The sequence below is a fragment of the Acanthochromis polyacanthus genome, chromosome 5 (assembly GCF_021347895.1).
Source record: "Acanthochromis polyacanthus isolate Apoly-LR-REF ecotype Palm Island chromosome 5, KAUST_Apoly_ChrSc, whole genome shotgun sequence".
Taxonomy (NCBI): Eukaryota; Metazoa; Chordata; class Actinopteri; family Pomacentridae; genus Acanthochromis; species Acanthochromis polyacanthus.
Genome location: NC_067117.1, coordinates 43,575,206 through 43,588,491, shown reverse-complemented (window position 1 = coordinate 43,588,491; position 13,286 = coordinate 43,575,206). Strand labels below are relative to the sequence as shown.

Genomic DNA, 13,286 nt, shown 5'->3' with positions numbered 1-13,286 from the left:
AATGGCAAATAGAAAGCCTTTGCATCAACATGATTCTGTTCAACACAAAATACTGTGCACTCCTCAGCACAAACATGAAGTCTTCAGCTGGAATAGACCCCAGCCCCCATGACCCCACTGAGGATAAAGATGACAGATAGATGGATGGATGCACTGGTTCTATAAATTCAGAGATCTGAACACTTCCTCTGATATGACTGTAAAGGTCACTCACTGGGTCCTTTGACGAGCACCTTCAGCTCTCCACTGCCGGCGTTCCTGGTGTCCACCTTGAAGTCTCCGACCTGTTTCACCCTCAGCCCGGACGGCTGGAGCCCCCGGCCCGTCGCCCGGCACGCCCCCGGCATGCAGGCTGACAACAGAGACAGTCACATGAACAGGCTGTGGTTTGTAGATCATTTACGGATGCATCTGAAATCACAGCTCACCTGGTCCCACGTCTACGCTGAAGGGGCTCTTAGGGACTCCCGCCCCCCCGAAGGTGACGGTGACGGCGTGCGGTCCGGCCTGGGTGGGTCGGTAGGTGCAGCGGTACATGCTGTCGCCCTTATCCTCCATCATCACTTCCACAGTGTTCTGGCGGCCCTGAGGGTCTCTGATCATGGCTGAAACGTCTCCGGTGCCGGCGCCTACATGGAGCACAGAGAGCAGAGCAGCTTCAGTTGTATTTTTGTGGCAGTACAACACTCCTCCTGTCTTTAATGAGCTCTGTTGGGTTCTCCAACCTGCAGTGTAGATGTCAAAGTAGGTGGCTTTGTTGGCGATGTTGCCCACAGGTTCGATTCCCGGTCCTTTCACTGTGACTTTGGAAGCATCGCCCAGCGCCTTGTCCACGTCCACCTCAAATGGACTTTTGGGAATCTGCTGGCCTGCAAACAGCACGGTCACCTACAAAACAAAGACGCCTGTCCTGACTTAGAAGCACGTCATCCCCCCTTCATCCGTTCACTCATGAAATCATACAACATCCAGGAAAGAGGGATTCTACTTTCTGGAGGTTTTCAGTTTCCTCCAGTGCGTTACAGAAAGTCTAAAAAAGTCCTTACGCTGCCTCAAACACCACATTTTAAGTCCCAGCCTCTCTTCTGCTACTTCCTAGTATCTGCATCACCATGAAAGACTTTTGCATAAAGCAGCAGCTCTCAAACAAAGAACAAACAGCTGCCGTACAGTTGGTCATTGTCTCCTCACCCAGGCTGCTTTGGACAGAGCTGCAGCCCCATAGTCATACATTCTGGGCTGTAGTGCGTAACTGGCGTTGCCTCATTTTCATCAGTCTGGTTGACCAATCAGAGCAGACTGTCTGGATGCACAGTAAAGTCCAGTACGGACAAATCATGTGTTGTTTGAGCATTAAAGCATGTAGACATGTTCTGTTAGAGGATATGTGATCGCTAACAGAAATGACTTCAGAAAGCAATGGATTCAGTGACTTTGGTGTAAATTAAATGCTCCCAGCACATGTAAATACATTTCACTGCACGCTCATGAAATCTGTCACGTGAATTTCTTCTTTGATCAAATCAAAGTTTAAACTCTAAAGAAAGACACCGGAATTCAGCACCAAGGACTGAAATTAAGAAAACATGAGCAGAGCTTGTTATGTTTAAATATACTAATCAGATTTACTATTGAACCTGATATTCAGAATACTGAAGATGGTTATCGGTCTACCTCATTACAGATAATCAGCCCTGAAATAAAACAATAGGAGTCTTTTAAAGGTGCATCTAAATCAATTTCACTTTTATCATATACACGCTGACAGATAAACAAGTTCACCTTGTGAGGTCCCATGACTTGAGGGGTGTAGGTGACGGTGTACGTCTTCTTGCTCTCATTGAGCTCCGTTTTCAGCTGAATGACACACACACACACACACGTTTTATTCAAGCTGATGCATAAACAGGTGTTCCATTAAACCGTTAGGAGGACTGGGTGCGTACCTCCTCTCTGGTGCCGTCCGGATGGTCCAGGTAGACGGTGACGGGTCCCTGTCCTGCGCTGAACGTGTCCACGGTGAACACAGCAGGACGCAGCACCCTGTTCCCTGTGGGCTCGATCCCTGCACAGGATCACATCAGACTGTTCATCGCTGCAAACTAACCACCATGAGCACACTTCTGAGCTCCAAACAGATTTAAGCTGGATTTATATGGATATACATCTACTTTTCTCCCTTTAGTGACAAACTGCCATAATTCTGTGTGGTGCAACATCAGCCCATTCAAACCTGTGTTAGGAATATTCTGTACATTTAACAAACTCTACATACAAACACCACCGTTCAAATGCCTGCAGTCACTTAGGAATGTCCTTATTTTGAAAGAAAAGCAGTTTTTTTTCCATTAAAGATAGCAATAAATGAGGGTAGACATAGTTAATGTGGTAAATGACTATTCTATCTGTAAACAGCTGATTTTTAATAGAATATCTCCATAGGGGTACAGAGGAACATTTCCAGCAACCATCACTCCTGTGTTCTAATGCTACATTGTGTTAGCTAATGGTGTTAAAAGGCTCATTGATGGTTAGAAAACCCTTGTTCAGTTACCCTATTTCACCAACTAAAGCTCAAAATCCAGAAGTCTGAAGGATTATCAGCCTCCAGAACACTTCACAGTGGTTAACAGTGCTATGAAACAGGATTTACAGATCTGCACACACATTTTTAGACTCTGGCATCAGGTCTCATTGAAACCAGTGAGCAGAGGCAGTGAAGCCTGTTTAATGCACGCTAAAAACAGCTACAAGCTGCTGAGAGTGTGTGTTCTCCCTGCAGTCATTTCCTGGTGTTTTCCACCTCAGGGTTACCTCAGTGTGTCTGCCTATTGTTCACACTAACTGCTGCTCACTTCCTCACATTGTCAGACCAGTGTTCCCAGTGTTCCCAGTGAGCATTAAGAACAACAAGCCTGTGCTGTGCAGTCAACAACCAGACGGCCAAGGATGTGTTCTCACAAATACAGTAAAAGCTATTCAGACATTAATCAATAAATAATGACATTACACCAGTCACAATCCAGAGAAACACGTTTGGAGTGTGTGTAGCTGATGTTCATATCAGTCTGAGACAGAAAACTCACAAAACTGATAGAAATCTAAAATGAACAAGTCAAAATGATGTCCAGCAGAGAAGGGAAATCTCTGCTCAGTGTTTAAGGGTTTGTGTATTTGTCTTTGTGTCCTAAAACGTTGATGCTAGCTGGTGTATTTGGTCAGTTTGTGCAGCATTTAAATTGGTTAGTTTGTAGAATTGTGTCTAATATTTAATGTGTCATGACTACATCTAGAAGGTTCATGTAAGACAGTGCAAGTAGACGGAAACTGAACTGCATGTGCTTCAATGTTTGTTTGTGTGTGTGTGTGTGTTTGTGTGTGTGTACCAGGTCCGTATGCTCGAGCCTTCTTGGGGTTCAGTTTGGGCTTCAGTGGAGCTCCAGGCTTCAGCTTGGCTTTGGGGAACTGGGACAGGTAGGTCATCACCGACTGTTCATCCACTTTGGGGTCGATGATCTCCTCTGGAGCGATCACCTGCACAGTTCACCCAAAAGGTTAACCAGCCTGATGGCTCCCGGTGTGAAGACAGCGTTGTGTAAAGGGAAGGATTTATTAGCTGTCAGAGGTTCTGACTAGATGTGGGTCCCATTAATATCTGTGACTGTGGGTGGTAATTCAATAAGATGATTATGTTCACCATGAATGCTTCAAGCACCAACTTAAACAGACCCACAGCTCCAAACCTCAGATATCCCTGGATTATTATGACAACAGTTAAAGGTCAGAGCAGTGTTGGAGGGACTCAGACCTGTGGGATTCCCAGCCAGTCATCAGCCAGCTGCATGGCTTCAGTGGCATTCTCTACTGGTTTCACTGGATCCCAGGTCTCCCAGTCTGGACACAGACCTGCAAACATCAGGAAAAACAACAACAGGTATGAGCTGAGCAGGATGGTACAGCAACGATAAGTGTGAGTCCTGTACAGAAAGCCTTATGACCAACAGAACAGAGCTCCCTCCTGGTGAAGTGTTCAGTGATAAACCAGTGAGCAGCTCCAGGTGTCACATTAACAGGAACATCTCCGTTTAATACATCTGATCAGAGACACTGGATGGTAAAATGCACTCAGTCACCAGCTTATCGACCACATGTAGCTCAAAATAATGACTTCTGAGCTGATTGTATTTGGTTTGGGAATATGTAACTGAACAGTGTTGAAATCCAGCATTTCATTATTCAGGTGTAATGTTTCAGTATCACACATAATACCTGATTATCAGTGGTACCTCTTACTGTTCCATTCTCCTCATACTTTTCTTTTTTCTATGAGGCGCTGCACTTTCTCTTCTTCTGTAATATAGTTTACTGAGCAAGTATTTCCTTCAGGATTATTACAGTTCTGTCCTCTCTGGTGCTTCCACATTAATACTGTTAGACTAATGAAAAGACAAACGGTGTACCTGGAGCACAGCTGTCCACCAGTGCTCCCAGTGCTCTGCCGTTGCTCCAGTCCTGGCTGAAGTTGGTAATGGGCAGATCAGGGACTTTGTGCTGAATCCAGCCCAGCAGACGCTGCTTCGGTGTCTTTGACTCTGACTGAACACAAAAGCACAGTAAAACTCAGAGGAAGCTCTCATGTGGCAGAGTTTCAGGACAGACGCTGTGAGATCAACACAGGTTCATGAACATGCTGATGAAGACGTTACCTCTTCACTCTCACCCTCCCACATGGGCATGGAGATGGAGTAGTGCAGGATCAGAGTCCAGATCAGACCCAGGATCAGCTTCAGGTTCCCGTCTACAATGGCTTTAGAGTCTGAAGGACAGAAACACAAGGTCTCACGTCAGATTCAATCAGCAGTCAGAGCGGCTGTATTACTAAACCTACTGGAAAGGCCAAGAACCTGACACCGAAAGGAAAAAAATGACCCAAATCAGAAATATCAGAGCCACGACTGGAGACCAACAATCTGTGGCTGATAAGCTCATCAAAGTACTGAAGGACAGTGAAGGCCTCACAGCTGTCCCTCTGCTCAGACTGCTTTAAAATCAGACAGGTGTAGTTTGAACCTGGAACAGTTTCTATGGAACGTGTGTGATTTTAAAGCAGTCTGAGCAGAGGGACAGCTGTGTGTTTGTGTCTCAGACAGCTCTTACTTCTAATTCCAGGTATCTGGTTTAAGCATTTATTTTATGCTGGATTTCAGACTTTTCTTCTATTCATAGAAAAAAGAGAAGGGAAAAAGACTGACACGCTTATATTCTGTTTTTCATCAGCAGTATAAAAAACAACAGACTTCACCAGATAACATGAACAGCTATGAAGAAAGAATTACCATGACTCTGTAGCATCTGCATGGAAATAAGACGTTATTTTAAAAAAGAAGGGAGACTTTTCTCATCTGATGTGAAGGAAAAGGAATCCAGAATTGTTTTATTTATTTTGCTTTGAATGGTTTTCAGATCTGTCAGTAAACTAAGTCTTGGAAATAAAGTCAAAGAGAACTCAGTGTATCCAAGAATTCTTAAATGGGAATAAATTATGTTCTGAGACAGACTTCTGGACAAAAAACATTCTCGTGATTTTTTTGTATCAAGCAGCAAAATAAAGTAGTATCATGAAATGTGAGTAAACCTGAGCTCATCTGCTGTGAGCTACCGCCTGCTACAGCAACAGAAGCAGCTGTAACGCAGTGAATCAACCTGGATTCACTAGCACTGGCTCCAAACACACAGATGTGTTCACAGCTTAACCTATAACTGAACTTTAACTGCACGAGGAGACGACACAGACCAAACAACCCTGAGCCAGGAGATTAATGTGTTCAGTGAGCCTGCAGACAAACTGCTCCCACATCACTGTGTGCTTTTAGCAGAGCTGCTCAGGAGTCAGAGCTCTCTGTACCAGCTGGTACCTCACACCACAGAGCTGGATGAGCCCATATCTGGCTTCAGAGCCAAGCAGACACAACCATCCAGAATCTCTCTCATTGTTTCCTCCTGCAGCACTCTCAGGGTTTTTGGTAGAAACAATGATGGGGAGAAATGTCAAGGATTCACTTATCACACCTTCTGTTAAACCAACCAAACCTCACATGGTTTTTAGGCACAACATTAAATAACAGGTGGTGCTCAGTCAGAGAGGACCGTTAGAAATGATGCAGAAAGGAGGTTAGAATAAAATAAGACAAGGTGTAGGCCTTTTCCTTTACCCAGTACAAAAACACATGACAAACCGTTCCTCGTCAGACAGATAATCCATCATACAGATTACACCTCTCACACTGGAGCTGCAGAACTCATGAGTTTCTGTTTGGTGTAAAAGTTCCCAAAGACCCAGAACATCAAATGATCAGAGTAAGAAAGTGTTGTGTAGACTGTGGAAACCTCTGAAAACACAAACCGTTAACTCCTCTCTGCTGCTCACATATCTGTGGATTTTAATCCAGATGAACCCCCAATAAAGCTGCTCTTATTCCTGTTTCTGCTGTCAGATGGAAGAACGTGGATGAACCAGCGACTGAAACTCGGTTCAGTAACACCACATGTTCAGCTGAAGTCACTTCCAGGCGCATGCGAAGCAGCACTGCTTTTAGAACACACACACGTTAAAACCTAACTTAACTACCACCAGAATGAGACAACAACTCCATGATAAGAAGGAAAGGAGCTGTTTTAGCTGCTCTGTGCTTGGACAGGATCGATCTGCTGGAGGTGAACTACCGACTAAAACAACACAACTCACTGATTTTGATCATGTCTGAGCTTAAACCTTTGTGCTGTGTTATATGATTACACACAGATTGTCAAGATGAATGAACTTAAATGTGTTTATTTTATTCAAAGCTTTACTGAACCAGGTATGTCCACTTCTCATTTACAGCCACAGTGACCTGGCAATGACATTAGATTGTCATTTGGCTTTTCTGGGGGACATTTATGATTTAGATTGACAGACTAAACACTGACATAGGAAACAGATTAACTGGTAGAACTGATCACTGATGGCAGCCCCACTTCTAAATCACAGTTTATCGGCCTCTCTTGTCCATGCAGCTGTAGGTCTGTAAATCTGCCAGTCTGTTGAGTTGAGCGGCTGACTGCCTTGTCGCCACGCTGTGGGAAACGCTGCAGCTCTGCTCCACCGTCATCCGTGCTCCAAACATGTTTGTGCAGCTCAGGTTTAGGTGGAGCTTTTGGCTGCTGCCTCATCCACTGACGAAACACTCCGTTCACACACAGACAGGAGAGGAGACGCATCCTGCTCTCTGCGTTTACCACCTCCCTCTGGTCCAGAACCTACTGACTCGTCCCTCCTCCAGGTATTTCCCTCTCTCCACCTGTTTGAATTCTTTGTGCCTCACATCACTGTAAAGCCACACCTGTGTGAGGTTGTGTGTCTACCCCCACACATCCAGCCTCAGCTCATTCATCTACTAATCCAGAGAAGAACCAACAAACCGTTAAACCTCTGACATGGCTGTTGAGTTGGTGCATGAGGAAGGGATGAAAAGTGGACTTTTGTACCTTAAAGCAGCTACTTTTCCCCTTCAGTCACCTCCAGTGCACCAAGTTCCAGCTTTTAGAATCATGAATGCTGAGGCAGATTCAAGCAGTGCTTTCAAGTTCAGGAAGTAGGAATGACATGCCTGTTTTCTTCTCTTTTATTTCAGCCTGTTGTCTGTGACCCGGTGAGTTTTCCCTTTGGAAGGTGACTGAGTCTGCGTGACCTTATTTGACAAAAATTATTCTAACCATTTGATCAACAAAATAAAAGAAGCTCCAATTAACTGAAGTGGTTAAAAAACTGAATAACTGTTTTTATTGTCAGTGCTGGTTTACGTCTCAGTGGGTGAAAAATGACCGTATGCAGGAAAACTCATGTTAAAGTGCGTTTGTGTGCGTCTCCATGCCGACACAGTTTGGTGAGTTATGAGGCTGCTGCCATGGCAACCTATTGTTCACTGACAGGTTGGGGGTGAGCCACAGCAGCGATAAACAGGACTATTAGCGGCATTTACAGAGGTTTGGACAGCTCCACCAGTCTGCTGCTGTAAGCCTCGTACTGATCTGACCCGCTCTGCAGATCCCACATCTCTACGTCCTCCACCACAGAGAAAACCAACATTTTACACAACAAGGCCTCAGCGAACAGCGCTGATGTAATGTTTTGGGTTTGGTCCAAAGAAAACAGCCATAAATCCTCAGCAGCTTGCCAACGCACACACCCTGAGCAGGTAAAGACAAAACGTTATCAGCCCTATCCTCCACAGCCTCAAGGACCGACTGGTCTGCAAAAACCTGACCGCACCCAGCTCACATAGTTCCAGAAAAAAACAACTCTCAGACAGCACATGAACACAGCACTGCTGTAGGACAGAACCGGGGTCAGATACCAGCAGACTGTGTTGGTTTCCTTCACTGTGGAACATTCTGAGAGCTGCAGATTTATCATTTCTTTCTTCCTGCATCCAAGGAATTGCCGAGGAACAGGTATCATTTCAGCTGAGCAGGATTTTCTTTGGCTGAATAAAACAGTGTGTCTGTGGACCAAAGCAGCCTCGATGTGTCTGCAGTCTGAGTACAGAGGTCAGCCTCACAAACATGCAAACCAAAATGAGCTTAGCTTACACTGGTACACACGGATTGTCCACAGTATTCTGATTTTTACACATTTCTTCTTCTACTTTTTAAAAGAGACTGTGAATGCACTGATTATGACAAACTAAGTCTATTCTAAAGGACAGCTTGTCTTTAGGGAAAATACATTCAACAATTAATGATTTGCTGTAAAAAATGTTGATGTTTCTCAAAAAAATAAATTCAAAATCAGTGCACAGCATTTGCTGTCATGACGCCACAGTTTCATCTACAAATAAGATCTCTTCTTACAAGAAATATATGGGTTAACATATCATTTTTGGACTTTTTCCTCTCATAGCCACATTTTAGCTGTTTTCAGGCCTAAAACCAACATGGCCGCCTATAACCAAACACCACATGGCATTTTAGAGAAAGATTCTTCTAAATATTAAGTATACAACGGAGTAAAATTGAAATGTAAAGTTATTTCTAAAGATATTGTAGTAAATCTGTTGACTGCTTTATATTAAATAAGTCAGAAAGCCTTGGAGTCTGTCCAGTCTCTGTGCCTGCACCAGGAATTTGAAATGAAGAGCCACTGTGGCTCACTATAAGAACAACAATGAGCCACAATGAGCCACGCATTTATGAGTCAGTGATAGCAGGAAAAAATGGAGTCATTTTCCTGCATTCTGGTGCATTTTGAGGTAAAAAAAATCCTCAATTAAACAGTTCTATTTTATTTCTACTTATATGTATGTATGCTGTTATTTTCATCGTTTTTACACTCCTCCTCCTCGGCTGCTTAATTCTAAGTCCTGAACATAAATATCATCACAAAGTGTGAGTCTATGTCATTTTGCTAAACTTTCAGATCCAAATTTAATGTTCTTTTGGTAAAAACAGGCAGTCAGGGGTGAAGACACATTCCCATGTATTTGTACATTTGGCCATTTAAGAACCTGTACCTGAAACATGTTCATGATCAAAACTTTTTGACCCATAAAAATATTAATTTCATGTCCAGTTTACCTTCTTTTCCTCCTATGTCCAATTCTTTAACCCTCACTATGAACCATATCTCACAACTGTAGCATAAACTCAACAAAAACCTCCTCTTTCTTTCTCGCTTTTCCTGATCGCAAATGACTCGCCTTGTGGCACACCGTTCAGAGATTTCACGCAGTAAAAATAGCATGCTTTTCTGTGATTGGCCGAGAGCGGGTCATGACACGGGGGGGGGGGGGGGGGGCGTGATCAAGATTCGTGTGGCTCCGCCCATTTCTGACGCCTGCCGAGAGAAAACGTTTGTTTTTCTTATATTATCGCTCGGGCGTTTCGAAGAAAAAGTAAGTCGAACCCTTTTTTGTTGCTTTTTACAAGAAAAATAGAGCAACACTGTGGCTCACACGGTTCAGAATGACTGCACCATCCAGTAAAAACGATGCGCCAATGGAGCTGTGGAGATCAGCTAGCACAAGCCTAGAGCCTTTACTTCAGGAGGAAATGACATCATGTGGAGCAGGTCATGTGATCTGGAATTAACACACTTCCTGGAGAGGAGTTTTTTTCTATTGGGGAGCTTAGTGGAAAGTGATTTAATTTGTTATTTTCCATATAAAATTTGATATATTACCAAAAAAGAAATCTCTGTCATGATTACGTTAACTTAATAAAAAGAACACAATCCAAACTATTTCTGAATAAACTCATTTTATTATTGTTTAGCTCATTAGAAGGTGGTTGGTGTTAAATTATTTAGTTGGTGTTTTAATTAAATCCAGTCACTTTTTATCAGTAAGTGATTTGCTTCCATAATAATTATAGAATTTGCAAAGACATGATCAAAATTAACATAAAAACGCTAGTTTTATATGTATATATATTGACCCATTTCCTTTGAGGGGAATCCAGGTAGTCAAGACACCGCCCTGAACTCTCTCCACCTGCTGTAGAACACGTTACAGCCAATAAATCCATCCTGAGAGCTTCTCCTCACCCCTCAGCAGCTCTGAACACTGCAGTCAGCCCCTTTCATTCACACATCTATCTGTCCTCAGACCTATTCACTTTTAATTCAGGCTGGATCTGCGTCACACAAACACTGTGAGCCTCTCAGTGAGCCTCTCCGTGAGCCGCCATCCCTGCAGATACCTGCTGATTTGTTGACCCTGTCGCTATGGAGACGCAACAATACGGCAACAACAAGCACACAAATGGAGAAGTGGGCGCTGGGAGGGTTAAAGTTTGCTCTGGGAGAGACAAAGAAAGAGCGAGCAGCACCGGAAAGTGAGAGGCAGATAAAGAGTGTGGGTGTGTGAGCAAAGGTGAACTGGAACCAAATGAGTCCTTATCAGCGTGGCACACCCTCACTGCTGCACAAACTTACATAACGCTGCCCCATTCTCTACAGAAATACCTGCTCTATGATCCTGAGCTAAACTACAAACCCACTGACCGTCAGTGATTGGTTACCTCAGACTGGCTGCTAACCACCAGATCAAACAACACCTTCAGCTACAGACGGGACGAAGTCAGAAAGAAAGTCAACACTTCATGTTTCAGCCAAATAGGATGAGCTGAGCATTCATCCAGAGCTGTGAGGGAATCAAACACATTCAATGGAAAATCCTCAGAATTCAAATGAATAATTTAATGATAGATAATTCAGGGTTTCAAAAGACTTAATTCTCTGAACCCCAAAACCTGCCATCTAGAATATTAAAAGAAAACACTATTTGTCAAAGCTAAAAATAGTAGAAACAGAAAGAAATGTCTGCTTGTCAACTTCCCAACAGTCCTTGAATTACTCAAAGCTTAAAACTATGCAACAATGGTGAAGGAATTAGGAACAAAAATACCGACAGGAGACAAATTAAACGTAAGTGGTAGAATGTCCTTAGGATGTAGGGTCAACGTTCCTCATGTGGGATCAGTAGAGTATATAAAATAGAAATAAACGTAAACAGGAAGCTGTGTTTTGGGTTGAATAAACCTGGAAAACCATAACTTGTTCGTTACAAAATATTTAGGTGGCACAAACTTTAAAAACTGTAGATTAAAAAGTAGCATTTGAGGCGGGATTAATCATCAAATCTAAACGTGTGCCGTAAAAAGTGCTACTGTTGTAGAGCAAACTTTAAGCTATACTAGAACAGTCAAACTTCCAGAATGTGGCCGTACTTTAGCCAGGCAGTAGGGTGTTAGGAGTGTGGTCCTGAAACTGCTGCCCCCTGGACTACAGACACATAATACTGGAGATGGAAAAAGAGCCTTTCTGACATGTGAAGAGATTTTAAAAATAAAGAAATCACGTTATACAGACACTAGGCCTCTGTGTGAGTTTTATTAATCCAGGTTTATGTCTTAACTCCCACTCAGACTTCCTGTCTTCAGAACTGGAAAGATTCTCCAAGGTTATGCTCGTCTTAATGGACGTTTTTAATTATTTGATTCTTGAGTAAACAGCTCAGTATTTCCTTTTGATAGAACACAGCATAGCAGGTTTGAATCTGGTCCTGGGATCTTCCTGCATGGAGTCTCCATGTTCTCCTGTACATGTGTGGCTTTTCTCCAGGTTCTCCAGCTTCCTCCCACAGTCCACAAACATGCTGAGGTTAACTGGTGATTCTAAACTGTCTGTAGGTGTGATTCTTCTGTCAGGTAACTGTAGTTTTAATGTTTCCTCTCTCTATGTCTGAACTTCTGTCCCACTTCAACAGCTGTTCTGCTGGATGACGCCCCACAGAGACACATGTTCGGCTTCCTAACCAACAATTTACAGGAGAACAGTACAGAACAGTTGATGCCTGAGGCAGATCATCGCACTGATGTCAGCTAACATACAGCTGACCACGCCCCCCCCTCCCAGAGAAACAAAAACCACATCCTGCACATCCTCACAGCTGTCTGCTCAGTGATTTCTAAATGAAATCAAACTGTGTTTAATGTCTGTAATTCCTGATCATATATGAGAGGAAGTAAGTATAGATTGAGCTCCATTAATGATAAACGCATCAAATATAGCAGCAGCTTTAGAAAAATCACAAACCAAAGCTGTTAGAACCACTAGGAGATGCACTAGAGAACAAAAGAAAAACATTAACGACTAAAATCACAGAAAAACTGTGTAACTTTAAAAAAAACTGGGTGAAAGTGTAAATAACTTTCACATCAAAAATCTGTATTTTCAGAAAAAGTATTTTCTTTTGTACAATATTTGATGGCGAAATAATTCTCTTTACTGCATTTATATCAGCTAAACATCTGATTATTTGACACATATGTGCATTATTTGAAGGAAAAACTGTAACTGCTAAATCATTTTTAATTTGACAGATTTTTACCATTTTGTTAAATTACAGATAATATCTGGTAAAAATCACAAAAAAGGAAGAAATAATTTACAGGACTGCAAAAAATATTTTTAAAAAAATGTTGAAGGCTGCAAAAAGTTATTTTACAATGTTTGACCATAAAATGACTCTCTACTGTGTTCATGTCATTTTTTTACCATTTGACATGTTTTAAAGGAAAAGCAAAATGTTAAATCATTTTTATTACACTTTACACTTTTATTTTACGCGTTTTCACAAATTTCTTGAAAAAGGTAATTTGAATAAAATGTTGGAAAAAAAAACTGGTGAAAATTTTAAATAATGTCCAGATCAAAAATATGTATTTTTACACGTACAGATGTATTC

General features: G+C 42.5%; 1 protein-coding gene across 3 annotated transcripts in view; it reads right to left on the bottom strand.

Annotated features, from left to right (window-relative positions):
• LOC110971009 (filamin-B) overlaps positions 1-13,286 on the bottom strand; it is a 95,330-nt gene that overhangs the window by 57,322 nt on the left and 24,722 nt on the right. For all 3 annotated transcript variants that reach the window (XM_051948224.1, XM_051948225.1, XM_051948226.1), the window contains exons 2-10: positions 4,707-4,816; positions 4,461-4,596; positions 3,809-3,906; positions 3,387-3,534; positions 1,947-2,065; positions 1,783-1,857; positions 726-888; positions 429-629; positions 215-352 (exon numbers count right to left, since the gene is read on the bottom strand). In XM_051948224.1, coding sequence (XP_051804184.1) covers positions 215-352; positions 429-629; positions 726-888; positions 1,783-1,857; positions 1,947-2,065; positions 3,387-3,534; positions 3,809-3,906; positions 4,461-4,596; positions 4,707-4,816 — 1,188 coding nt within the window. The remainder of the gene's footprint in view (positions 1-214; positions 353-428; positions 630-725; positions 889-1,782; positions 1,858-1,946; positions 2,066-3,386; positions 3,535-3,808; positions 3,907-4,460; positions 4,597-4,706; positions 4,817-13,286) is intronic.